Here is a 26,310-nt window from a genome sequence, read left to right on the forward strand (position 1 = left end):
TAGCTAAATCTTTTCAAAGTAAATGTTTTATTTTTAAAAAGCACTATTTTTTAAAGAGAAAAAATGTAACTGAAATTTCACAAGTATATTTGCATTTTAGAGTAGAAGCTGAGGTCTGGACAGCATCATTCTCCCTCATAAACCAGATAAAATAACAGTCTGAAAATACATGTGTGGTTGAATTCTGATTCTTTGATTTTCAAGGGTTTTTTTTTTAACTATTGTAAAATAACACATGAAAAATCGAAACCATTCTCAAGTGGGCAGTTCACAGACGTTAAGCACATCCATTGTTTCGCTACCATCTGCACCATAGTGTCCACAGAACTTCTTTCATGTTAGAAAACTGAAACTCTCCCCCCATTAAGCAGTAACTCCCCATCCTCTCTCCTCCTAATTCCTGGCAACCACCCTTCTACTTTGCCTCTGAGTTTGACTAAGTACCTCATGTAAGAGGAATCATACCATATTTGTCCTTTTGTGACTGGCTTCTTTCTCTTATTTATTTCTGGCTGGACTAGGTCTTTGTTGCTGTGTCCAGGCTTTCTCTGGTTTCTCTGATAGCGAGGGCTACTCCAGTTGAGGTGTGTGGGTTTCTCACTGCGATGGCTTCTCTTGTTGCAGTTCCCAGGCGCTAGGCACAAGGGCGTAGTGGCCTCAGGGCATGTGGAATCTTCCCGGACCTGGGATCGAACTTGCGTCCCCTGCACTTGCTGGTGGATTCTTATCCTCTGTACCACCAGGGAAGTCCAGCTTATTTCCTTAACTTGACGTCCTTAAGTCTCATCCACGTTGTAGCATGTGTCAGAATTTTCTTCCTTTTTAAGTCTGAGTACTATTGCTATATATTTATCTTGCCACATTTAGTTTATTCATCCATCTGTAGACACTTGGGTTGCTTCCACCTTTTGTCTTGTGAATAATGCTACTTGGAACATGGGTGTAACAAATGTCTGTCCCTGTTTTCAGTTCTTTTGGGTATGTACTCAGGGGAGGAAATGCTGTATCATATAGTTCTATGGTTAGTTTTGTAAGAAGCCACTGTAAAGGGAGCTTTGAGAAGACCCATGAATGGTGGACTACATTAATAATATCCTCACTATGTTTTGACTTCCTTATTAACTATTGAGTAGATTTCTCTTCTCTAGTGTTTGCCTAGAGAATGCAAATTACTTTTCATAGACTTATAACCTAAGCAGAGGAGGGCTCATTAAAAAAAAAAAAAAGATAAAACCAAATAGAGATTAGGTTGGCCATCTTGTGCTTCTTATATCTGCTACAGTCCCTCAGACCTCTGATTGTTGAGGACCCGTAGCCATACACATGGACTAATAGTAGGAAAACTGTTCAAGAAAGTAAAAATCAGTGATGTCTGAGGATGACCTGCTCAGATTTCATCAGGACAGCTGGTTGGCTACATAAGCAAGGCTTGTAATAACAGGAGATGATGGGTTTCACAGATACTGGGATGAAGTTTGAAGAACCTGATATTTATCCATTCAAGGAAAAATTTTTGAGTACTGTATACACCAGGCACTAAAGGTACTATGTTGGACAAAACAAAGTCCTTGCCCACATGGCGCTGACATTCTAGTCAGTGGGCTGCAGAAAGCACAGTTGTTTGGCATTGCTGATGACAGTTAATTGGGGAACATGGGCAGTGTGACCTAGATCACACTAGTGAAAGGTGTGGGGGCACTTAAGGGTTCTCAGTCTTTGGGATGACCCACATCTTGGAAGAGTTAAAGTATTGCATATTTTTAAGCTATTAAGCAACTCTCACCTGCCCAAGGTCATGCTGCTTGCCTGTCTGCAGAAGTTGAATTTTTAAAACCGAGTATTTATTTCTCTTGTAATTTGAGCCCTTTGGTTATTTAGTGGGATTAATTTATGCCCATCCTCTTCTCCTGTCCTCAGCCTAGGAGGAAGTGTTATTTACTCCCTGTTAAAGGTTTTGGTCTTTTCTCTTCAGCGCTCGGCAACACCTTGTTCCTGTGATTTTTCCTGTCTTCCTAAATCTTCAGTTTTTCTATTTGTGTTGGCCTTTCCTCTCTAGCATATAAATATGGTTAGATGTCTTCCTTAAACAAAAAGCAAAATTCCTCTAGTTAACATCTCACACTCTCTTTCACATTGTTAAACGGCCTAGAAAGTAATCTGTACTCCTCTTGGCCTTGTCTTCACCCTCTACCCCTTACCAATCATCACTTAACTTTTTCCCTACTGCTTCAACAGGGGCTTTTCAGTTCTTACCCGCCCCCCACCCCCCCCCCACGCCCCATCTCCTCTTTTCTTATTAACATTGAACATTTCTTTCTGCTTGTAAAACTTAGCACCATCTATGTCACTGTTCTCTGCTACCCTCTCTCTCTCTCTTCTTTGTCAGGTTTTCACGTGAGCTTCTCGTCCCGATCCTTCCTGGGACCTCCGCTAACACCTCTTTTCTGGCTCTCTCTGCCCTCTCTGCTGGCTTATCTACATCAGTAACCTCAAATGCAGATATCTTGTGTGGGACCTATAACTCCTTCACAGATCTCTCTCTGCAGTTACAGACCTTACTTGCCAGCTATCCTGAGTGCTCCCATAAGTACTGTGAACTGATCTCACTTTCTACCTGCTTCTCCACCCGTGACTTTTCTGGGTTTCCATCTCTGTTAATGGCACCATCACTCACCCAAACTGTAAAAGCCAGAACCCTCCAAAATTATTCTAGACTCTTCCTTCCTCCTCAGCTTCCACGTCTGATTTGGTCATTCTCCCCAGTTGATTCTTCCTCATAAATACCTCAGTACAACATCAGATCTACACTCCACCCTTCCTCATAGCCACTTCCTTAGTTTTGTAGTACCTTGATGTGGTTTATCTGCATTTTTATGATAATGTCCTAACCACTTTCCTTGTGTCCCAACTTTTCATGCCATCTCTCATCTGATCTCTCTAAAATGGTGATCCAAAACATGTCCCCTTTTTTGCTTAAAATTAATGATTCCTTACAGCTGGCAGAGTGTATTTTTGCATGGTGTATTCTTAGCATAGTATACCAACCTGTATCTGGGCCCTGTTTGTCTTTCTGAACATGTGCCCTGCAGCTTTCCCAAATGTCTTAGAGAACTCTAGCTGCACTAAACTATTTCCAGCCCTCTGTGGTAGCATTTACAGTGCCTTTGATCTAAACTTCTGTCTCTGACACTTCTTCCCTGGTCTAGTGTCTCTTCAGGTTTAAAAAGTTGACACCACTGTCATCTCCAGAAAAACTGCCTTGTCCCCCATTCATGGTAGGTTGGGTACTCTTCTCCTGGGCCATCGATGAATGCGCTTTGTGTAATACCTCTACACATCATTTCTTTTTGTAAGCTGCCTAAAACTCACTGAATTCCTTGAGAATGGGACTCTATCTTTTCATCGATGAATGCCCAGCACCCAATACAGTGCCTGAACTTTCTCAACAGGCTTTCCATAAGCCATGAGATTGTTCATGTAATTCTTAAAATCTACCAACGTTTGTTTTTTCCATCCTTCCTTTACCTATTTCAATGGCTTGTTTATTATTAGCCTTTTATTATGCATTATATACACAGGAAAAGGGATAAAATTCAGAATCTAATTTAATGGATTATTAACAGCCTCTTATTATGTATTATATACACTAGGAAAAAGGTTAAAATTCAGAATCTGTAATTTTTGTTGCTTAGGAACAGCTCTTGGAAGGCCAGGCTCACAGATTGGTTAAACAGTACTCTCAGATGCTAAAATTTTCTGGCTTGTAAATCTTCTAACTAAATATCATCTCACTAGAACTATGTTGATTCCTCTTAAGGGATTCCAGAAGGAGGCAGGAAATGGTCTTAATTATGTTTGAGTAAGCTATTGCTTATTAAATGCTTACTCGAACCATGAATATTTTCTACGAAAGGTCCAAAATGAGTAAAGACAGTCCCCACCTGGAACTAAGGGTAGAGATTTACATAGCATAAATCAAATTTAATACTAAACAGACTGAACTAAGTACTGTGTAACAGCAATAAAACAAAACCAGTGAGCGGGCTATAGAACCAGAAGAGCAGAGCATATTGTTCCTGTTCCTAGTCACTTGAACAGTGCCATCGTAAAAAGCAGTTTTTGCAACTCTTTTCACACTGACTTCAGAGTCTTTTATAAAAATATACACTTTTCTTATTAATGGTAAACTTTAATACAGAGAAAAAAAGTAAAATTCAAATAATTGGTATTAACATTTTGATAAATAGCCCTCCAGCTATCTTGGTGCAGGTAACATATTTTTATGTTGAATCATACCGCCGACCTTGTTTTATGCCCTTATCATGTTATCAGTGTATAATGGACACTTTTCCATAAATGTGAAACTTAAAATGCACTTTCCCTTTGATAAGCAGTTGTCTTTTTAAAAATTGAGCCTAAGGAAATAATGTATGGACAAAGATATATGATAATTTCACAACTTAAGAAAAAAAGAAACAGAAGTAGAGAAATGTATTTATTGACATAGTCATGTGTATCATAAGGTGAAGAAATCGGTAAAACAATTTGTACAGTATGGTTTCAGTTTTGATCTTAAATTGTGTGTGTGTATACACATATGCATAGAAAAAATAGCAAAATATATCAGCAAAATTATGTATCTGGGAGAGGAGTTTCAGGTAGTCTTAAATTTTGGTCTTTTTTGCTTTCTGAGTTTTCTGGTATTCCGTGAAACTTAGGTAACTTGTTTCATTAAAAAATGGTTTTTTGAAACCAAGGCTAATAAGATAAAAAATTTTATTTTTAAATGAGTTTGATTGATGCTCAGGAAATTTCTTTGTAATCTTTAACAGTAGGCTAACTGAAAAAGATATTCAACTGGCAATCAAATCTTTTTGAAGGGTATGATATAAAATACTGAATTCCTCTTCCGATTGAAATCTCAGTAAAATAAATTATGCTGTCTTCAGTGTTTCAGAAAATGTGACTGTTTCAGGGGAAGAGGAAGGGAGCTCAAGAGGGAGAGGTGTGTATGTGTGTGTAAAAGTATGACTGATTCCCAGAGAGAAAGGGGGCTCAAGATGGAGAGGAGAGCGTGTGTGTGTGTGTGTGTGTGTAAAATTATGATCGATTCACATTGCTGCACAACGGAAACCAGCAATTTTGTGTACAACTTTACACAAAATTGTAAAGCAGTTATCCCCCAATTTAAAAATGTATATCAAAAAAAAGAAAATGTGACTGTTTTATTAAGGTTAGCATATTGCATATCTGAAGTCCAAAGTTTAAATTTTTTTAATTGAAGTATAATTGATTTACAGTGTTGTGCCAGTCTTTTTTCTTCCAAAATTAAAATTTTAATTGAGAGGCAAATGTTTAAAATTATAGGTAAAGGTTGGAAGAGACATAAACATCAGTGGGCTGCTCACTTTATATAAAGTTAAATTTGTACGTGTGTCTTGTTCCTAACAGATCAGTCACTGACACCATGAACTGGAATAAAGGTGGCCCCGGCACTAAGAGGGGCTTTGGCTTTGGCGGCTTCGCCATCAGTGCTGGGAAGAAGGAGGAGCCGAAGCTCCCGCAGCAGTCCCATAGTGCCTTTGGGGCAGCCAGCTCTGCCTCTGGCTTTGGAAAGTCGGCTCCACCACAGCTCCCTTCTTTCTACAAAATTGGTTCTAAACGGGCCAACTTCGATGAAGAAAATGCGTAAGTGGTAATAGTATCTGGTAATTTAGCAAGGTTAGTCTTTGAGGTATTCATTCCATCAAAAAAACTGAAGCAAAAAACCATTTGTTTCTCAAATAATAACACGACTTCTTAAATTAGTTATCTCACTGAATTGCATTGTTCTTAATGAGTTAAATTGTTACATTCACTTATTCATAAGGAATATAGTACTTGTGTGGTCCTTTATTTTTCCTTGTCCCAAAACAGATTTGAGGCCATTGAAACCTAAATATGGCTTAAGTGTTTTATTTAAAATTAAATTATTTAATTTACATGGGTTTTAATGTTCTTCACTGAAGTTTTTTATTTACAGCATAGAAGTTGTTTGGTAAACACAGGCAGTTGTCAGAACTGGTAGAGACATAGTTTAACTCAACACTGAACTCCTTAAAACTGTTACAAACTGTTGTGTTGTAACATCTTATAGTGGTAGGAAAATCTCAGATTTTTGCTCACAGTTCTCAGGAACCATATTTACCAGTTACCTTTTCTAACTTGATTGTGTAATAAGGTGATTGTTGAAAAGCTGGGGTTTGAAAGTTTGAGCTCTAATTCTTTACAGATTTTAAGGTTTTTTTTTTGCCAGGTCTAAAGAAATCTTGTACTGCTATTATTCTAGCCTGGTCGTTACACTGTTGAGCTTTTTTTTTTTTTTTTAACCCTCAGGATCACAGTTTTTAAAGTATTTAGCAGCATTTAAAAAAATTGGTATATTATTTAGCAGTTAAGTTCATAAGTAAGTGTTTAAGATTCAGCAAAGTCCAGGATCATTATTCTAGAGACCAGTTTACCAGCTCAGGGATACATTAAATGAATCTACTGTATAAATAAATACGCATTTGTGTGTGTGTGTATAGCATATAAGAATGGTTAGAGCTTTTAAAATGAAGACTTGAAATGCTTTGAAGTTTAGGCTGTAGTTTTGATCTCTTTAATATTCTGTTGTATTACTCTTTCATTTAATTCTGGGATAAACTCTAAACAGTATTTTTGTTTTGTTTTAGTGTATAGCTATATCGATATTCTTTTCTGGGATATCTGTTAGAGGGAAAGTGGTACTTTTTCCAGATGTTGAAGTTGTTTCTGAATACTTAACATAGTATGGTGAGGAAGTGTGGTTCATGTACAATGTTATATAAGTTTTGAGTGTTCAACAGAGTGATTCACAGTTTTTAAAGGTTATACTCCTTTTATAGTTATAAAATATTAGCTATATTCTTGAGCATTTATTTTCAATTCTAGAAGTTTTTTTGTTGGTTCTTAGAAAATAGCCCAGAACTTTTTAAGAAAATCTCTAGCCTTATGAATTTAATCTCTCTTTAAAGTGTGGTGAAGAATAAACTAGGCTTTTGATATTTCATACAAAAGTATTTTTTCCGTAGCATATGCTTTAATATTTGCTGTATCTATTCAACAGTGATATGCTGTTGATAATTTTGTATTGGAAACTCATCCCTTTTGACAGAACTAGAAATGTAATTTTTAACAGACACTACTGAAATGGAGAATCTGCTGTGTTTTTTTTGCAGTATTAGAATTTGGCATATATCAAGTGATACTTAATAATTGGGTCCTAAGCCAAAGGACCAAAATCTCTTAATGGTAACATACACCATAATAAAAATTTTGTTAAAGATTCACCCACCCCCAAATTAAACATTCACTTTATCAATCATGCATCTTAATTTTCAGATATTTTGAAGATGAGGAAGAAGATTCTAGCAACGTTGATTTACCTTACATTCCTGCTGAGAACTCACCTACCCGCCAGCAATTCCATTCCAAGCCAGTAGACTCTGACAGTGATGATGATCCCTTAGAGGCATTCATGGCTGAAGTGGAGGCAAGTATCAACTCTGTTACGTTAACATTTTTAGCAATTAGAAACAGGTCAAATTAATCTAGTGCTTTAGTCCTCAGACAGAGTGTGTTCATTGGCCCTGTGTTGAGAGAATTTTGCTCTTGTATTCCGTAGTTTCTTAAATATCCTTCAATGGCCCTGTAGCATTTTCAGAGATGATTGATGCCTGGGAATTTAAACTGTAACCCTTAAACATAGTGGCTCAAGTGTGTGTGTGTGTGTGTGTGTGTGTGTGGTGTGTGGTGTGTGGTGTGTGGTGTGTTTTATTTTAATAATTCTTGGTATAGTCTTAAATGGATACTATCTTAATCTAGCTTTTATTGAATATATATTTAAGGTAATTAAACTTAAGCAATTTGCTAAAATTACTCATTCTGTATTCAGTATTTTTGGTGTTTGTGCTAAAATTACACATTCTGTATTCAGTATTTTTGGTGTTTTGTTTCTTTATCCATGTTCATGACCTTGCTATAGAAATTGAGACTTGTGACCTCTTCCTCCTTAAAACTCTTCTCACTAGGCTTTTTGTGATTTTGTATTTTGTTCTTTTCTCCCATGTCTCTGACTTTTCTGTTTAATTACTTTGTATTATGAAAAATTTCAAACACATAAAGTAGAATAATAAGATGAGTTCCCATATACCCTTCACCCGGCTTTATCAGGTAACACTTTGGCCAGTCTTTTGTTATCTGACACCTCCCACCCCCTTTTACATTATTTAAAGTAAATCTCCAACATAACATTTCATCTATTGGTATTTCTATGTCTTTAGCTCTTAAAAAACGACTACCATATGATTACACCAAAAAAAAAAACCCCTTACCTAGCCATGTGACTGTTATCTGTCATTCTTGTGATTCTCTTCCAATTTCTCATATGATGTTTCTCCTACAGTTCTCTTTATTAACGTGCTATCTTCAGGCTTTATACATTCCTTTATAATAATAAAAATTCCTTAGTGACCTCACCCACTTCCAAAATTAACTTCTGTGTGAATAAATTAATATCTTTAGATCCATAGTCTCTCTTTAGTTTCAGCTCTGCTTTTCTAGAAACATACTGGCCATTTTTACATGAATGTGTCCCCCTGGTCACTTTAACTGTTTTTTTTTTTTTGGCCCCAATAAACAGCATGTGGAATTTTAGTTTCTTAACCTGGGATTGAGCCCTGGCTCTCCACAGTGAAAACACAGTCCTAACCACTGGACTGCCAGAAAATTCCACACTGGCTTTAATTTCTTCCTTTAAATAGCCCCTCTTTTTTTTTTTTTCAATTTTATTAAGGTATAGTTGATTTATAGAGTTGTGTTAATTTCTTCTGTACAGCAAAAACTGACTCAGTAATTGACTGAAAAATTCCATGTACAGAGGAGTCTGGCCGGCTATAGACCATGGGCCCACAAAGAGTCAGATGCAACTGAGCATAGCACACAGCACATATACTCATCAAAGATACTGGCCTGTACTTTTATTTTTTGGTAGTGTCTTTGTCTGGTTTTGGTTTCAGGGTGATAGTGGCTTCATAGAATGTCTTTGGGAGAAGGCAATGGCGACCCACTCCAGTACTCTTGCCTGGAAGATCCCATGGGTGGAGGAGCCTGATAGGCTGCAGTCCATGGGGTTGCTAAGAGTCGGACATGACTGAGCGACTTCACTTTTACTCCTCACTTTCATGCATTGGAGAAGGACATGGCAACCCCCTCCAGTGTTCTTGCCTGGAGAATCCCAGGGACGGAGGAGCCTGGTGGGCTGCCGTCTATGGGGTCACGCAGAGTCGGACACGACTGAAGTGACTTAGCAGCAGCAGCAGAATGTCTTTGGGAGTGTTCCTTCCTCTTTGGTCTTTTGGAAGAGTTTGGGGAAGATCAGTGTAAGTTCTTTGTGTTTTTGGTAGAATTCCCCAGTGAAGCTGGTCCTGGACTTCCGTTTGTAGGGAGTTTTTTACTTATAGATTTTATTTAATTTCTAGTGTTTGGTTTGTTCAAGTTACCTGTTTCTCTTCATTCAGTTTTGGTGGGCTGCATGTTTCTAGAAAGTTGTTTGTTTCTTCTAGGTTGTTGAATTTGTTGGCATCTAATTGTTCATAGTATTCTCTTACGGCTTTTTTGTTGTTGTTGTTGTTATAGTTGTGATTTCTTTCATTTCTTATTTGGGTTCTCTCTCTCTCTCTTTTTTTTTCTTCTTTTTTGCTGTGTGGTATGTGGGATCTTAGTTCCCTGACCAGTGATGGAACCTGTACCCCCTGTATTGGAAGGCAGAGTCTTAGCTGCTGGACTGCTGGGGAAGTCCCCTCTTTTTTTTTTTTTTCTAGTAACTGATCAAGCATGTTTATGACTTGCTTCATTTATTCCTCAGAATAACAAAAGTGAATAGGCAGAAAAACGATTTAAAACTTCTCAACTGATAAAAGAAAAAACGGAACCCTAAGAGAAATCACTTCTCCAAACCACATTGGCACTGTGTGGCAGAGCTGGGATGCAGATCTAATTTTCCTTGGTTAGCAGTCCTGAGAACCAGCTCTTGTCCAGAACGTAGTGCTGCCTTCCTCTCCTCCCCTGCCAGGCTCTGTCAGTCTCTACAGTGTCTCTCGTGTCTGTTTCTGTCTCCATTATGGTCCTCTTCCCCTCTACCTTAACTCTTACTGGTCTAAATCAATTCTCTCCCTTCTTTAGGCTCTCTGCTCTCCTGTCCATGTCGTGTGCAGCTGCGGAGTAATTGGACTGAAGCATGCTTCTTGTCATGTTACTCCTCTTACTCGGAAACTGTCACTTCATTGGTTATGAAGTAAAGTCCTTCTAGATCCCTCAGTTACTTGTTACCTGAAGTCTTCGGCCAGAATTCATCTCTCCTCTAAGGAGGCAGGGGAGAAAAAGAATCCAGTAAAGATGTGGTTTTGTTTGGTGTACAATGCTTTTTAAAAACAGGAGCCAACATTTTTAAGATCCAGAGACTTTTTTCTAAAAGATCAGTCTCCTGAAAAGTGAAAAATGTGGCAAGACTAGGACTGCATTCTTGGGTGGCAAAAAACAGGCTGTTGCTGACAAAGTAACTGCCTGCTTCGGGCAAGGCAGGCTTTTTCTACTTCGCCCATCAGTCCCTATTGTCTTCTTGACACTGAGGCCATTGCTTAGAGCCTTTTACCCTCATATTTGTGTTGTAATTTTCTTATAGTGGAGAAGTAGTTTTCCTGAGTGTGAGTCTGTTGTTAAATATCCAAAAATAAAACTCAGGGCTATGTGTTAAAAGAAAAATTAGAGGATGCTTCTTTAGAATATTCAGGGCCTCCTCTCGTGGCTCGGTAGTAAAGAATCTATCTGCCAAGCAAGAGATGTGGGTTTGATTCCTCGGTCAGGCAGATCCGCTGGAGAGGGAAATAGCAACCCACTCCAGTACTGGCCTGGGACATCCCATGGACAGAGAAGCCTGGAGGGCTACAGTCCATGGGGTCACAGAGAGTCAGACACAACCTAGCAGCTAAACAAAAACAACTTAGTAAAATGCAAGCAATACATGTCTGTATCAGAAGAATAGAACTTTTCTTATCTTGGCTCACTTCATTCATTGTATCCCACCTTTGATTTAGAATATATTACTTTCCAAAGAGTGTATACCTAAAAAGTAGCAGAGCCAGGATTCAACTCCAAAGCCCATGTAAACTCCAAAGCCCATGTTCTTTTTGCTGTATCATTCAGCATCTGAGTTCTTGTGTTGTGTATTTCTGCATAATGCTTACCAGAACTACTCAGAACATACCTGTGCTTTGCAAGATGGTAGCAATTTTGTAAATACAGTGTGTTAAATGATTCTCTCTAGAAGTAAAGGCAATGGATAAATGGTTTGTTTTGTTTGAGATATCATATACATATTGGTTTAGGGTTTTTTTTAATCTTGATATATGGATGTTTCCCAAAGGACTGTGTTTGTCATTATTTTTTCAGATCCCTAGTGATGAATTAGAATAAAAATCAACTCTTGACTTTTTGAGATTTAAATTTAGATTTAATTTTTGGTAGTGCAAGCTGGCATAGCCCTTTTTGAGTAGGAGTATCCAAGAATGGTCCAGATTCTCTTGCTTGGAACTTCAAGTAGTTGAAGCTGTTTGGAGGTTAAATCTTTTTGATATAACATCATTCTTCCAGATATTTTCTGCAGTAGTATCCAAAGGCATTTTGCTGATTTTTGGACAGAGAGATTGGATGTCATCTGATCTTGGGGAGAGTGTTGTTGCCAAGGTATTGCATTAATCCAAATCAAAGAAGTCAGAAAAACTCACATTGCTTTACAACAAAAAAGAGTTAGCAGAATGTGTTTTAACCTTGGCAAAAAGTAGTTAATTCTTCTACCCTTGATTTTCATGTATATAAAGCAAAGAATTAATTTAGATCAATAATTATCAATTTGCTATATACCTATGAAAAATGGGAAAACTACATGTATTTAAGTCCACCCCAAAGGGTTCTGATTTAGTGGATTTATTTGTTGTCTTTCCATTGCTAAGTCGTGTCTGACTTTGCAGCCCCTGGACTACAGCATGCCAGGCTCCCCATCCTTCACTGTCTCCTGGAGTTTGTTCAAACTCATGTCCATTGTCAGTGATGCTGTCTGTCCAGCCATCTCATCCACTGTTGCCCACTTCTCCTGCCCTCAGCTTTTCCCAGCATCAGGGTCTTTTCCAGTGAGTCAGCTTTTCCCACTAGGTGGCCAAAGTATTGGAGGTTCAGCATCAGTCCTTCCAATGAATATTCAGGGTTGATTTCCAGTAGGATTGATTGGTGGTCTTGCAATCCAAGGGACTCTTAAGAGTCTTCCCCAGCACCACAGTTCAGAACACCAGTTCTTGGGTGCTCTCAGCCTTCTTCATGGTCCAGCTCTCACATCTGTACATGACTATGGGAAAAGCCGTAGTTTTGACTCTACGGACCTTTGTTGGCAACATGATGTCTCTGCTTCATAGCTTTCCTTCCAGGGAGCAAGCGTCTTTTAATTTCATGGTTGTAGTTTATTTAGTGCACGGTTTTTCAACCTAAGGGCATTTAGGGCTGGATAATTCTTTGGTGGGCTGTCCTGGGCATTGCAGGATGTTTAGAGGCATCTATGGCCTTCACCCACTGGATGTTAGTAACCGCTCCCCCCACCCCAAGTTGTGCCAACCAAAAAATGTCTCCTGATATTGCCAGATGTCCACGGAGGATAGAATCACCCAAGGCTCAGAACCACCTTTCTAGAGCCAGATACAGAAATCTGCATTTTTTTACTAGCCCCTTCCCTGGTGGCTCAGAGGGTAAAGCGTCTGCCTACAGTGTGGGAGACCCGGGTTCGATCCCTGGGTTGGGAAGATCCCCTGGAGAAGGAAATGGCAACCCACTCCAGTACTCTTGCCTGGAAAATCCCATGGACCGAGAAGCCTGGTAAGCTACAGTCCATTGGGGTGGCAAAGAGTCAGACACGATTGAGCGACTTCACTTTCACTTTGGTAATCATATCATTAACTCTTAAAAAAAAAAGTCAATCTAGCATTTTTGCTAATTTTTCCACACATGGTATATTTGCAGATAAAAACTGTGAAATCTGCATATATAGTCAAGCTTTTAGAACATGGGTATTTCTCTCCAATAAACAGTTGTCAAAAAACAATTTGATTGCATCAAAGTGCAATTGTCAAAATGCATAGCTAAAACTGTGATGGTACTTGTTTGAATCTAAAAATTCTTTATAAAGAAATTTTCCTTTCAGTGTTTTTAGTTGGTGATTCCATACGGCCTTTTGTTTCATTAGGATCAGGCGGCGAGAGACATGAAGAGGCTTGAAGAAAAGGACAAGGAAAGAAAAAACGTAAAGTAAGTTGTTTTCTTCTCCTTCAGAAAGGTTACATGAAAATTGCTACATTATTGCAAAGCCTGTTCCCCCAAAGTTTATAAAGAAAAGTTAAACTACACAAATGTCCTGACTTAAAGTTATTACCTTAAATAATATTTCTGTAGGTAATAGAGATGACTGCATTTACAGTAATTAAAAAGCATTCTCTTTGGTATTCAACTGTAGATAGTTTTTAGTAACCGCAAGAGCGGATTACACAGGGAAGCAAGAAAGCATCATTACTAGTTTGAGTTCATTTTTCTGAGTTTTGTCCCCATAACTAATATAAAATAGGCTTATGCATATGTGATTGATTTTTAAGATGTAACGGTAATTATATACAAAAACTATGTATATTATTAATAAATAATAAAACCTGATTTGAGAGTGACATGCTTTAGCAACTAGTCAGAGCTTGAAATACTTTATTTTCTAGGAAAGAGAATTCTCCTCTTTCCCTTGCTGAATATGCTTTTCTTAAGGCTTTTGCTACCAAGCACAGGCAGGCAGGTTGGACTTTCCCCTCTGCTTGGCAGTCAGTGCTCAGCCCCTCCCAAGGCTCCTGTGCCAGACGGAGGGTCTGCCCTCTCTTGGGTGCTTATTGTGTGTTACGCTCCCTTCCAGCTCCCCTCCACTGGTGGTGTCGCTTGCCCTAGGAATAGCAAGGGTAGGCAGAAAGTCTGATTAAAAAGCAATGGTTGTGGGAATTAAGCAACTATACTTTTCATAGTTCCTGAGAGATGCAAGTGGTGAAGATCCACTTCTCCACATGAACTGTTTTTAGTCCCAGATTTTAAAAAGAGTTGATGTAGTTTTTCTCTCTGTCCCTGAGGATTTTGGCTGAATGCAGTTACTCAGAGCTAAAAACTCTGGAGCACATTAAGGCAGTTGTGACCATCTTTAGTGTATACCAAATGCAGGTGTTCTTCTTGTTTCTGTTTTTTAATACAAAATCCTTTTCACAACTGCAGTGTGTTTGTTGTGTGGGATATACAAGGCTAGGGCCCTTGGGTATCTCTCTTCACAAGTTTTTCCTCCCTATATTCTTGTTAGTATTGATATATTTGATGTTTCTAGGGGTACCACATCATCCCATTCAAAAGAAATGCAAACTGCAGCTTATAGTGTGAAATCAGACATACATGGTGGATGGATGGCTTCCAGTGTGCTTACTGCTACTTTGTTATTGTTAGTGTTGAAAGTTCCTGTCCTGTATGGAATTCAACACTAATGTGCTATAAGTATGGAGCTGGGTATGTGGAACATTTGCAGGGAAGTTTGTTTCTCCGCTTGTTTTTCCAGGGGTATTCGAGATGACATTGAAGAGGAAGATGACCAAGTGAGTTCCTATGCAGTATTTCTATCTTTTACTCTCACCCCACAAAGTCTGTCCTGGGGACAAGCTAGAGCTTGTCTTGACTGAAATGGCCATTCCTGACATTCAGCAGGGAATGTCATTTGACTTGCTCCTTTTCTCCCTGTGTGACCAGTTGGTAATATAAAGATTCATGTGGCTTTCCCCCATGTTGAAGATGGAAATTTTGGTCAAGTACGATATCAAAAACAAAGATGAGCTTTACTCAGCCTGATTTTTTTTAATCCAAAATTAATGTGTATTCTGATAAATCAAGAAGTAGAATAGGGTGGGATCTATAGACAACCTCTAGTAACACCTAACCTTGACCTGTTTTTCTAAGGGTTCTGTTTGTGATTCTTGTGTTTCAAGATGGAACATTCATTAAATGACAGTCCTTTAGTATTTTTTTTCCCCATTCAGTTGTGGGATGGAGAGAAGGGACCCAGAGTGAGCCCTTTCTAGGTTGGTGACCCTTCTAATCAGTGTCAGCTTCCAAACTTGGATTGGTAAAGCCACAGCATGTGTTCCACAGCTCTCAGCAGGGTAGGTAGTAGACACTCCACCCCAGGAAGGCTGTGGAACTGACAGTTTTATAAGTCTTCTGTTAAGCAAGCTGAATCACTTTATGGTAGTAACTCATTTCCTCTGATTGTCCCTCTGAATACTGCTATTGTTAAAGGAATCATTGCTAGTAAGAGTCTTGTCTTACTGGGTAGGTATGTAAACTGTGCAGTCATCTGGTACGCTGTGCACACTAATTACAGGAGCAAAAATGTTCTGTTATACTTGGGTATGATTGTGATCTTGTGCTTTCCTGCAGGAAGCTTATTTTCGGTACATGGCAGAGAATCCAACTGCTGGTGTGGTTCAAGAGGAGGAGGAAGATAATTTGGAATATGATAGTGATGGAAATCCAATTGCACCTTCCAAAAAAATAATTGATCCTCTTCCTCCCATTGATCATTCAGAGGTACGGTATTTCTTGCTGCATTTGACTTTTCTTTCAAGCTGATGCAGTTTTCCTCAGCTTTAATATTTAGGTTTTCCCCATAGCAGAGTACTCCTCTGATTCGTACTCCTTATTGTGTCATGAGAATATTTCTTTGGGATTTTGTCGTATTTGCCAAGTGATTGAGTCAGAAGGTGGCTGAATGGCTGAGACTTTGTAGCCTGTACTGTTCAAGGCACAGCTGAGTCTCTTGCTCACATTCAGTTTTAGGTGAAGAATTTTTTTCAAGCAATTGTACTTGTTTTCCATACCATCACTTACCATCTTCCTTTCACTGTGGGTCCCTGGGCCTGCATTTGCTTTTTAATTGCTGTAAATCTTTACCATTTCTCCCAGATCTGGGGCAGATGAAAGGCTGTTCTTAAATCAGGAAAAGGAAATGAGGATATCATTGTACTCACTTGGGGGAAAAAATCAGTATTTCATCCAGGTTAAATATCAGACTAGAGCTTGCATACCCTGGTGATTCTAGATCTAGAGCAGTGGTTTTCAAAGTGTGGTCCAAGGACACCTAGAAGGATCTTTTCACGGAGTCTACAGAGTCAGAAGAATTTCCCTGGTGATGCTAAGATCATCTGTCTTCTCCACTGCGTCAGCGTTTGCACTGATGACTGAAAGCAGTGCTGGTACGTTAGCCTGAATCGGGACAGCGGTGCCATTTGTCCAGTAGTCACTGCATTCTTCCCTGCGTGACTATCACAGGACCAAAAATAAAAGCCAGCTTCACTTAAGAATGTCCTTGATGAAACAATGACAGTTATTTAATCTTGACTCTTACATTACTCTTACATTCCATGTGACAAAATGGGAAAGGGCAGGTAAACATTTTTATTGCAAGCCAAGATAAGACAGTTGTCTCAAGGAAAGGCACTTAGGTGTTCAAGTTGTGAACTGAGCTAGCTGCTTTTTTTCATGGAACACCATTTTCACTTGAGAAAATGAATGGCACATCAAGGGAAACGAGTGTCTCTTGTCAGCGATAGAAACTTGAGTTTTCAGGCGGAAATTAGAATTTTCCTTCCTTGGCTTTAATCAGAATAACACATTGCAACATTTGAATGCAGTAGGAAATAATAAGATTTGGAAAAATGTGAAGCAGTGTTATAAAATAAAAGTTATCTTTATTAAAGCATATGTATTAAAGTGTCATGGGGTTTGTTATTTTAACATGAATTATAAATTTAAAATTTTTCTTATTTTTAATACAGTAAATAAAACTAGATAATAACCATGTTTTAAATGAAATCTCATTGTATTTCTGTTAAGTGTAAAGGGTACCTGAGACCAAAAAGTTTGAGAGCTACTGGTCTAGACTAGAGTGTGGGTTATATTCAGTTTTTTAAATTTTCCTTTTGTGCAGCTGTTACCACTTAAGGAGTTGGCATTTTACATGTGGCAAATGAAGCTACATAATGAAATCTATCTGGGAAGCTGCATCCATGATAAAGAGTGAAAATATAATAAGGAAAAAAACACAAGTATTTGAAATAGTTGTCGAATAAAATATTTGAGATACTTGACAGAGTACTCAAACTTCATCCTGCCTGGGGTATATCCCATAGTTGTCCTAATGTAATGAGAAGTCTGCCAGAAGAGACCAGACACGAAGAAGGAATACCCTTTCTTCACATTCTTCTTTTTTTTCCTCTTATTTGGGGAAAAAAAAAAATTGTGTGTGTAAAAAAACTTCAATATTTGTACATTTTTGTAAATAAAGACAAAAATTGTTTCCCTCATGGACCTTCTGTTTTGATAAGAGAACTGAAGAAAAGGGCTTGGTACAGCATTGTGGGGAGCTTAATAAAAGGTCCTGTTAATAACTCTAAAGGAAAACTTAGTTCTTTCTTTCTCTTTGTTGATAGTACCATAGAACAATAATTAAGTTTAAGCTGTATCTAGAATTATGAAAATTTTGACCACCTATCAAAGGCTTAAGTTCTCCTTAAAAAAAAAAAAAAAACAGATTTACTGTAGACATATCGTGTCAGAAAGAGAATCATTTGGCCAGATTCATATGTGGTAATATGCTCGTGTTTTGTTAGTACAGTAAGCTATGAGAGGAATAGTAGAAATGACTTCTTCCCTCTTTGGAATTGGAAATGCTTGACAGTACTTTTTTTTAAAGTTAACATAAACATTTCCATGTTTTTAAAAAGAATGGAACTCCTTAGAAATATTATCAGAGGCCTAGATCTAGGTGAACAGCTTACCACAAAGCATATTTAAATGTTACAGGGTAGAATATCTGAGTCCTTTGGCATTAGAGATTCCTTAGTCTGCATCACGGCTGTTCAAACAGGAATGGGAAAAAGTTCTGGTTGTACTTTCAGGATTTGTGTCATGAATAAGTGAATTCCTTTTTTCTCTCTAGCTGGTTATGGCTTTACTTGTATTTGTGAAAGGTGATTTTGCATTAAAATCAAACTTACAGGATCGAATCTTGAATTCTAGACTAACTTTGAATAATTGGACCTGCAGATTGACTATCCACCATTTGAGAAAAATTTTTACAATGAACATGAAGAGATAACCAACCTCACCCCACAGCAGCTAATAGATCTCCGGCATAAGCTCAACCTTCGGGTAAGTCAGCTAGTAAGGCACAGATTCATATTAATGTTAATTAGTCCAGGGTTAGTAGTGTTGCTTATCCATACTGAAATAATCTTGAATTTCTTCTCCAACAGTCCCTCAACTGTCTTTGATAGAGTAATAATTAGACCCCTTGGACTTTTGTGTCTTGATTTTACTGTTTTAGTTTTACAGCTGTTTTAGGATAGGATTTTTTTTTATTTGATGTATACACATGAGTTGCTATATGTATGTGTTCAGTCAACTTTGTGTAGTTTTTTTTCTAACTGTGTGTTGTGTTGGAACAATAGGTCATATGACCTTAAAACCAATCAGTAAGTGTTTCTGATAGCCATGAGAGCAATGTGCTAATTAAGAACTGTTTTGGGCGGGCTAAAGGCAAGTGGTCCCCATCTTTAGAAAGAGGAGACAAAATTAACTGATGTGAACAATATAGGAAGTCTTAAAATATTTCAAGATTAAGATGCACTTGCTTTTCACATTGTGTACGGCACGATTTTTTAATTAGATGAAGAAATTAACAACTTTACAAAATATGCATGCGCTAATATCAGAATAATAGTTTTAAACTGTCCACTAAAAAGCTTTGGGTTGTACGTTGGCCACATTTGTTTAAGGTGCTGCTAGATACGAAGTGAAACATATGGGTAGTAAAATGATGCCTGCTCTGGTGTGGACAACTTTCTGGCCATACCAGTTGCTACGTGATGTTTGAACTTGTTTCCTGAGGGGTAGGTGGTTGAGCGGTTTTGTGTGTGTGTGTGTACATGCTTGTCTGTTTTCTAAGAAGTACCCCTTAAAGAAAACTGAAGTGAAACGCTGATTGGAAATAGCAGCATTACCCCAGAAGCATTGAAAGCTTGGCACTGTTGGAGTCAGCATGGAGGTGGAAGCCCTTTCCTCACCTGGGTACCGTTCAGACACTCAAACGTGGCAGTGTCTGCATCTGCGCTAAGCAGAGCACTATCTCTTCAGGCATGACTGAGATTGGAGACAGTAGATAATATCTTTATAACCAGTGGGTTATAGGTGTGTCTGAATTTGGAGCTCATTTGCACTCTATTTCTAGAGTAAATTTTTTTTTTTCTACCACTTAGTTAATAGTTATACACATGGAAAAAATATATTGACTTTTTCCGGTTTTTTGAACATGACTTCTTTTTGAACATGACAGAAAATTAACGGTGATTGAAGAGATTTCAAGGCCTGTAATCATTTAAAATAACATGACCATTATCTCAGAAATATTTATTTTGGAGTTTTTTTTAATGCCAGATTTAGGTCCGTTATTATTTGAATTTTACCTTTTCACACATTGTAAGCTATTAGGTATAGACTTAGGTTTTCACTTCTTCATATTCCAACTAAACACTGGAGAGCTACAGGTAAATACTGTTGACCTTCAAGTGCTATTTATTTTGAAGTATAAGTCATTCCTGCAAGTCATCTTTATCTCTAGGTTTCTGGTGCTGCACCTCCTAGACCAGGAAGTAGTTTTGCTCATTTTGGGTTTGATGAACAACTTATGCACCAGATTCGGAAATCTGAGTACACGCAGCCTACTCCAATACAGTGCCAGGTAAGTAAATATGGGTCACAAAGAGCTGGGCATGACTGACTGAACTGAACTGAACTGAAGTAAATACAATGAAAGAAAAATGAAGCAGAATGACATTGTGATCTTTTTTTTTTTTTAACTGACAAAGCAACAAAACACTTTAGTACAGAACTGTATTGACATGGATAGAACTTTTGAAACCTTTAAAATTTTAAAAAAGCAGAAATGAATATTTTACCACTCTTTAAGTTACTGACTGCTGTCACCAGAGATGGACCACATTCTGTCCATGGAATGTGAATCTCTCTAAATAAACTGCTTTCACTTCACTATGGCTTGCTTTTTAATTCTTCCCTGTGTGAAAGCCAGGGGCCCTCATTTGGTGACTTGTCTTAGGAACTCAACTGAGTGAGACCTAGGACGTGAGGTGTTCTTCTCCCCTTTGTCACTTTTCTTCGATTATAAAAATGTAGCCCGCTCTGTCCTCGGGTCAGAGCCCTGTTATCTGGCCGCTTGTATCTTTCACTAGTGTGCTGTATTAATAAATCTACTACTTACCTATTTTTAAAAGTTGCTAAAAGACTAAGAAATGTTCTTCTGTTTCTGATAAATGTCTTGAAAATATGATTTGAAGAAAACTGTTCATTAAGCCTAAACTAAACAAAAGTTTGTGTGTGGAGAAATATAGCACTGTCAATTAAGAGGATTCCTTTGTCCATGGCCTGAAACTTCTCATTTATAACTGAAAGTAATAGCTTCTGTTTCCCATTTATAAATGGATTTTATTCTTTTCTACACAGTTCAGTATGTGGATGAGACATTCTATACCTTCATGGTGAGGGGGGCCAAATTTTTTTTTTTTTTAATTTTAGCAATGATAATGTTTCCTACAAATGAAGTTTATGGGAATCCAGATGTTTCATTCCCCGCCCCCCCCCCCCCCCCCAGGGATTTCTTGTTATTCCATAACCAGTGTGCATAGCCTAGGACATTTTTGTCCCATTGGAAATAAATGTCATTATTAGTCATCTGCCCTTTCTCAGGGTTGCCTTCAGTTCATCTTTAAAATGAAAAGTTTGGATACTACTTCTCTTTTTCCTCTAGGGTGTACCTGTGGCATTAAGTGGTAGAGACATGATTGGTATTGCCAAAACAGGCAGTGGGAAAACTGCTGCCTTTATCTGGCCCATGTTGATTCATATCATGGACCAGAAAGAATTGGAACCAGGTGATGGACCGATTGCAGTGATTGTGTGCCCCACTAGGGAGCTCTGCCAGCAGGTATGTGCTTTGTGTAGAGTGCCCCCTTCCATATATCAACTAATGAGGACTAATCAGCTGGGTAGAATCACCAGGAAACTTTGTGGTTTTTTTTAATAATTGTATGAAATACACAAAATTCAGTATTTTAACCATTTCTAAGTGTACAGTTCAGTGACATTAAGTAGATTCACATTGTTGTGCTCTCAGGAAACTTCCAGAAAATATTGCACGTTATGTATTTTCTATATAACCAGTTGATTTGGGAACCAATTGATTTGCCTTTTGTGTGGTGAAAGGCAATAACAGGGTCAGGAAGAGAAGTGAAAAAGAATAGTCACAACAAGATTTTAGATAGCCTTTTAAGATGTGATAATGGTACCCTGTTGATTTTCTTTATGAATAAAATTGTGTTTGTATTTTCTACCTTTTGATTTTCTATTGACATCACATTTTGTGTGTTTTTCATAACTCCTTTTTTGGACTGTGACAGGTTAGTGTCACAGAGGTATTTGTTCATATGCCATCATGTTACCTTTGTAGATCCATGCAGAATGTAAGCGGTTTGGGAAAGCATACAATCTTCGATCAGTGGCTGTGTATGGAGGAGGGAGCATGTGGGAACAGGCCAAGGCCCTTCAGGAAGGGGCAGAGATTGTTGTCTGTACACCAGTAAGTATGTCTTAGGTTTAAATAGCTTATCAGCCTCTCTCGGTATAGAAAAAATGTCAGTTGTTGGAAGGCATTTCCTCTGAAATGTGGTGAAGCAGGGTTGAGAATATTCCAAGGCAGTGATAGCTTGTGGCTTTGGTTTAATTTTGGTTGCTGGACTAAAATAGCAGTCTAGTAAGATTCTCTGTATGCTACAAATTTCTGTCTGCATCAAACAGTTTTTCTTAACACTGTCCTGGAAAATAGATCCATGCTTATGGAGAGCCTAAGTTCAGAATATGGTCAAAACTGCCTTGAAGATTATAGTTTAAACATTAAGACCCATCAGTAAGGCTTTAACTTTGGTCATTTCAGAAAGCCTCACAAAAGATAGTTTTCACAGTCTTTCTACAGTTTTAATCACAATTAATGTAAAGGAGGAAGCCAGTGAGTTTTCAGATTTTCTGTTCTTTGGGGCACAGCGATGCATAGGATCCAAGGCTGTCAGACTAGTGTATATTGCAGTCTGAAACTGGAGTGTTATTTTTGCCAGGAGCAGAACTCTAGAAAGTTCTTGTAAATACATTTAATTAAACAGCCCTCAACATTGGCAGGTTTCCCTGTGGGATCCACCAGCCAAGGATTGAAAATACCCAGGGGGAAAAAAAGTCAAGAAAGCAAACTTTTCCGTATGTTGGCAACTGTTTATGTAGCATTTACACTGTGTGTTATAAGTAATGTAGAGATGATTTAAAATATACAGGAGGGTGTGCATAGGTTGTATGTGCAAATACTGCTTCATTTTGTTTAAGGGACTTGAGCTTCCTCATAGGGGATGAGGCTGGAACCAGTGTCCGGCAGATAACTGGGATGACTTGACTTACTGTTCATTTTCTGGCTCTCTTAGGGTCGACTGATTGATCATGTGAAGAAGAAAGCTACCAACCTTCAGAGAGTCTCCTACCTTGTGTTTGATGAAGCAGATCGAATGTTTGACATGGGATTTGGTATGCTTTGAGTACCAGATTCTCCTGTCTCTGTCTTAAGGACACTAGTTATTTCCATGGCTTTCTAGACTTAATTTTTTCTCTGTGTGAGAAGCTAAAAATACTCCTGGGTAGGGTTGGACCGTAGAGATAGAGCTAAGACATTAGCTATTTTTAGGAGTTCTTTCAGAAAAAGTATGTTAGGCTTAACTGGGTTGAGGACGTCTGAAAGTACCTGTGAATATAGGGAGAATATTCTAGGCTTTATTTTTATTCATCTGCCTCTGATTGTGGAGGTCAAGGTCTGTGTTATTCGGGAGGTAGGTGTCATATCCTTCCAGGCCTTTGCTTTCCTGTCCTCCTTGACTTAACCAGTTGTGTGAAAATTCTGAGTAACTGTCTTTGTTGAGTGGAACACCACTGAGCCTAACCCAGTTAGGTGTTGGACTAAGTGTTTCTGAGTTTCACACTGAGTGACAGGTCTGGGAGTTCCAGAACTTCCTTAATTCTTGTAATGTCTTTGTAGAAAGATTTTGGCTGTTAATAAATGATTTTCCAGGTATCCCAAACCGTCATGCAGAGTTATAATACTGATTTTACTCTTCTGCTTCTTCCAGAGTACCAGGTGCGATCCATAGCAAGTCATGTCCGTCCTGACAGACAGAGTACGTATGAAGCAGTTTCCTTGAGCCACATTTGTGCTCAGAATAAACACCTATTTATTTTGTAACTCTCAGTTATGGCAGTAAAAATAATCATGTTTGTACTGGTGAGGAACCATAAAGGGGAAGATAATGACAGTCTGTCTGAGCTAGACAGGACCTTAGAGATCACCAGATAGAACTCACTCATTTTTATAGATGATAGTACCAAGACTGAGAATTAAATGACGTGCCTCAGTTCATAACGTCTTATCTCTGGCTAGAGGCAATACACAGTGCAGATCCGCTGATTTGAAGTCAAGAGCCTTTTTCTGAACCATAATGACAGCAACATCTGCCTTAACTGAAAATGTGTAAAATGAAAATAATGGTAATTTTGTTTTCCTTAGCGAATTAATTTTTAAACTTCAGTGGGCTTTCATTTTTCAAAACCTGAGCAGTGAATGTCAGTAGGGAGCTTGGTGGGTATTCAAAAAAGAAGTGATAACTGTTTCTTTAACATGGTTTACCTTTTAGCTCTCTTATTCAGTGCAACTTTTCGGAAAAAGATCGAAAAGCTGGCCAGAGACATCCTGATTGACCCCATTCGTGTGGTACAGGGAGATATTGGAGAGGTAAGCCTGAGTGGGGCAGATGAGTCCCAGGGGGTTATTTTTCACACTGGTAACATGGATTTCTTTTCTCACTATTGAGAGAAAAAACGTTACACACTTACAGATGAGGCACCGTGTTTCAAATTTGCTTTAAAAGCACAAGGGTTGGGGGCAATAGGTGAAATATGTTTGGCAAAATATTAATAATTGTTGAAGTCTGGTGATGGTTACATGGGAGTTGATTTTGTTCATTTTATTTATTTTGAATGTTAAAATATTTTCCACAATAAAAGGTTTCTTTTAAAAAAAAATTATTTGGGGGAAGAAAAGAGCAAGTCTTGTCTGAAAGATGCTGGTCATCTTCAGTGATTGTGGGAGGTGGCCTTCACTGTGTGGAGCTGGGAGATTTGAAAGGCCTGTTGAATTATGTTTTGTTTTCCTCACCTATACATATGCCCTATGTGGAAAATTTCTCTGAATTGTGATTAGGAAATCAAATAAGGCAACCTTGAGAATTCCTTTATATGCTTAGTATGCTAGTAAAGTTCTGTGCTGCTTCTGCTAAGTCACATCAGTCATGTCCGACTCTGTGCGACCCCATAGGTGGCAGCCCACCGGGCTCCCCTGTCCTTGAGATTCTCCAGGCAAGAATACTGGACTGGGTTGCCATTTCCTTCTGCAACACATGAAAGTGAAAGGGAAAGGGAAGTCACTCAGTCGTGTCCGACTCTTAGCGACCCCATGCACTGCAGCCCACCAGGCTCCTCCATCCATGGGATTTGCCACGCAGGAGTACTGGAGTGGGTTGCCGTTGCCTTCTGCAAAAGTTCTGTGCAGTTAGCTTTTAAACATTGTCCACTTTGATTGCTGAGTGTGGGTATGAATTGTACTAGGAGCTCTTACTCTATTGAGAATAATCTGAATAGATATGTAGAAAAGTATTGTAGAGCATTGGGGCTTAGAGATTATTTAGGTATACGTACACATGTGAGCGGAGGGCTTCCCAGGTGGCACAGTGGTAAAGAAATGCCGCCTGCCAATGCAGGAGACCCGGGTTCAATCCAGGATTGGGAAGATCCCTTGGAGAAGGAAATGACAACCCACTGCAGTATTCTTGCCTGGGAAATCCCAAGGACAGAGGAGCCTGGTGGACCACAGTCCATGGTCGCAAAGAGTCAGACACCACTGAGCACGCACGCGCGCACACACATCGGGAGGTGGGGAGCACTGTGATTTGAGACGGGATGTAAAATTTGAGTTGCACTTGACTTGCTGAAGGAAAGCTCAAGGATACGGGGATTGTTCATGGTTCTTCTAGACGCGGGTGGAAAGTGTGGTGTCGGGTTCTTACTCAGGTGCCCTGTGGCACAAATGTTGCCGTCATCTTTTTCATTTCTTTTCAGGCAAATGAAGATGTGACTCAGATTGTGGAGATCCTCCATTCTGGACCTAGTAAATGGAACTGGCTCACCCGGCGTCTAGTGGAGTTTACCTCTTCAGGGAGTGTCCTCCTGTTTGTTACTAAGAAAGCCAATGCTGAAGAGCTGGCCAATAACCTTAAGCAGGAGGGTCATAATCTTGGCCTGCTCCATGGTGACATGGATCAGAGTGAAAGAAACAAGGTTATTTCAGACTTTAAGAAAAAGGACATCCCCGTCCTAGTGGCCACAGACGTTGCAGGTAGGGTGTGCGTTTCCCCAGTAACCCTTGGTTCCTGTGCTGTATGGGTTGCTCTGTCTGGCTATGTAGACCTGTAATATCTGAAGAGGCCAGTTGAAGGCACTCTGCTGGCCTGGCTGTCCACACCCCTTGAAGCAGCAGTTCAGAGCATAGTGATCATAGTCTGGAACTCTGAGTACCACTTCCCACTTAATATTCCTCTCTGAAAAAAAAGAATCCCTGCATTTGGAAGACACTTGAGGATGAAACTGTTAACACAGATACGTCGTAGGCTGTGTCCCTGAATGTAGTAGATGTCTTAGTTTGGTTATGTAGTTTGACATATTTCACTCGAGATCAGAAAAAAATTTTGAAATGTGATTTTTGAGTTTGTTCTGATGAGTTTTAATAGCTGCACTTAAAAACTTGGTATTTTCTCCCAGAAAGGTGATCACTTCTCAGCCTCAAGACACATTTGATGTTGGTTGTAATTTTTTTTTTTCCAGCTTATTTCTGGTCAAGAGAGAGGCCACGGCAGGTTACTGGTAGTAGAAGAT

At 38.8% G+C, this 26,310-nt stretch overlaps 1 protein-coding gene across 2 annotated transcripts in view; it reads left to right on the forward strand.

Moving 5' to 3' along the window:
- Positions 1–26,310, forward strand: part of DDX42 (DEAD-box helicase 42) — a 35,344-nt gene that overhangs the window by 3,910 nt on the left and 5,124 nt on the right. The window contains exons 2-14 of one of the 2 annotated variants that reach the window (XM_069541699.1): positions 5,452–5,688; positions 7,402–7,552; positions 13,346–13,407; positions 14,729–14,765; positions 15,604–15,753; positions 18,271–18,375; positions 19,844–19,963; positions 21,047–21,223; positions 21,746–21,874; positions 22,761–22,860; positions 23,457–23,504; positions 24,018–24,115; positions 25,498–25,774. In XM_069541699.1, coding sequence (XP_069397800.1) covers positions 5,468–5,688; positions 7,402–7,552; positions 13,346–13,407; positions 14,729–14,765; positions 15,604–15,753; positions 18,271–18,375; positions 19,844–19,963; positions 21,047–21,223; positions 21,746–21,874; positions 22,761–22,860; positions 23,457–23,504; positions 24,018–24,115; positions 25,498–25,774 — 1,675 coding nt within the window. In that variant the 5' untranslated portion in view covers positions 5,452–5,467. The remainder of the gene's footprint in view (positions 1–5,451; positions 5,689–7,401; positions 7,553–13,345; positions 13,408–14,728; positions 14,766–15,603; positions 15,754–18,270; positions 18,376–19,843; positions 19,964–21,046; positions 21,224–21,745; positions 21,875–22,760; positions 22,861–23,456; positions 23,505–24,017; positions 24,116–25,497; positions 25,775–26,310) is intronic. The other variant, XM_069541700.1, reaches the window with a different exon arrangement.

This window comes from Ovis canadensis, chromosome 11 (assembly GCF_042477335.2).
Source record: "Ovis canadensis isolate MfBH-ARS-UI-01 breed Bighorn chromosome 11, ARS-UI_OviCan_v2, whole genome shotgun sequence".
NCBI lineage: Eukaryota > Metazoa > Chordata > Mammalia > Artiodactyla > Bovidae > Ovis > Ovis canadensis.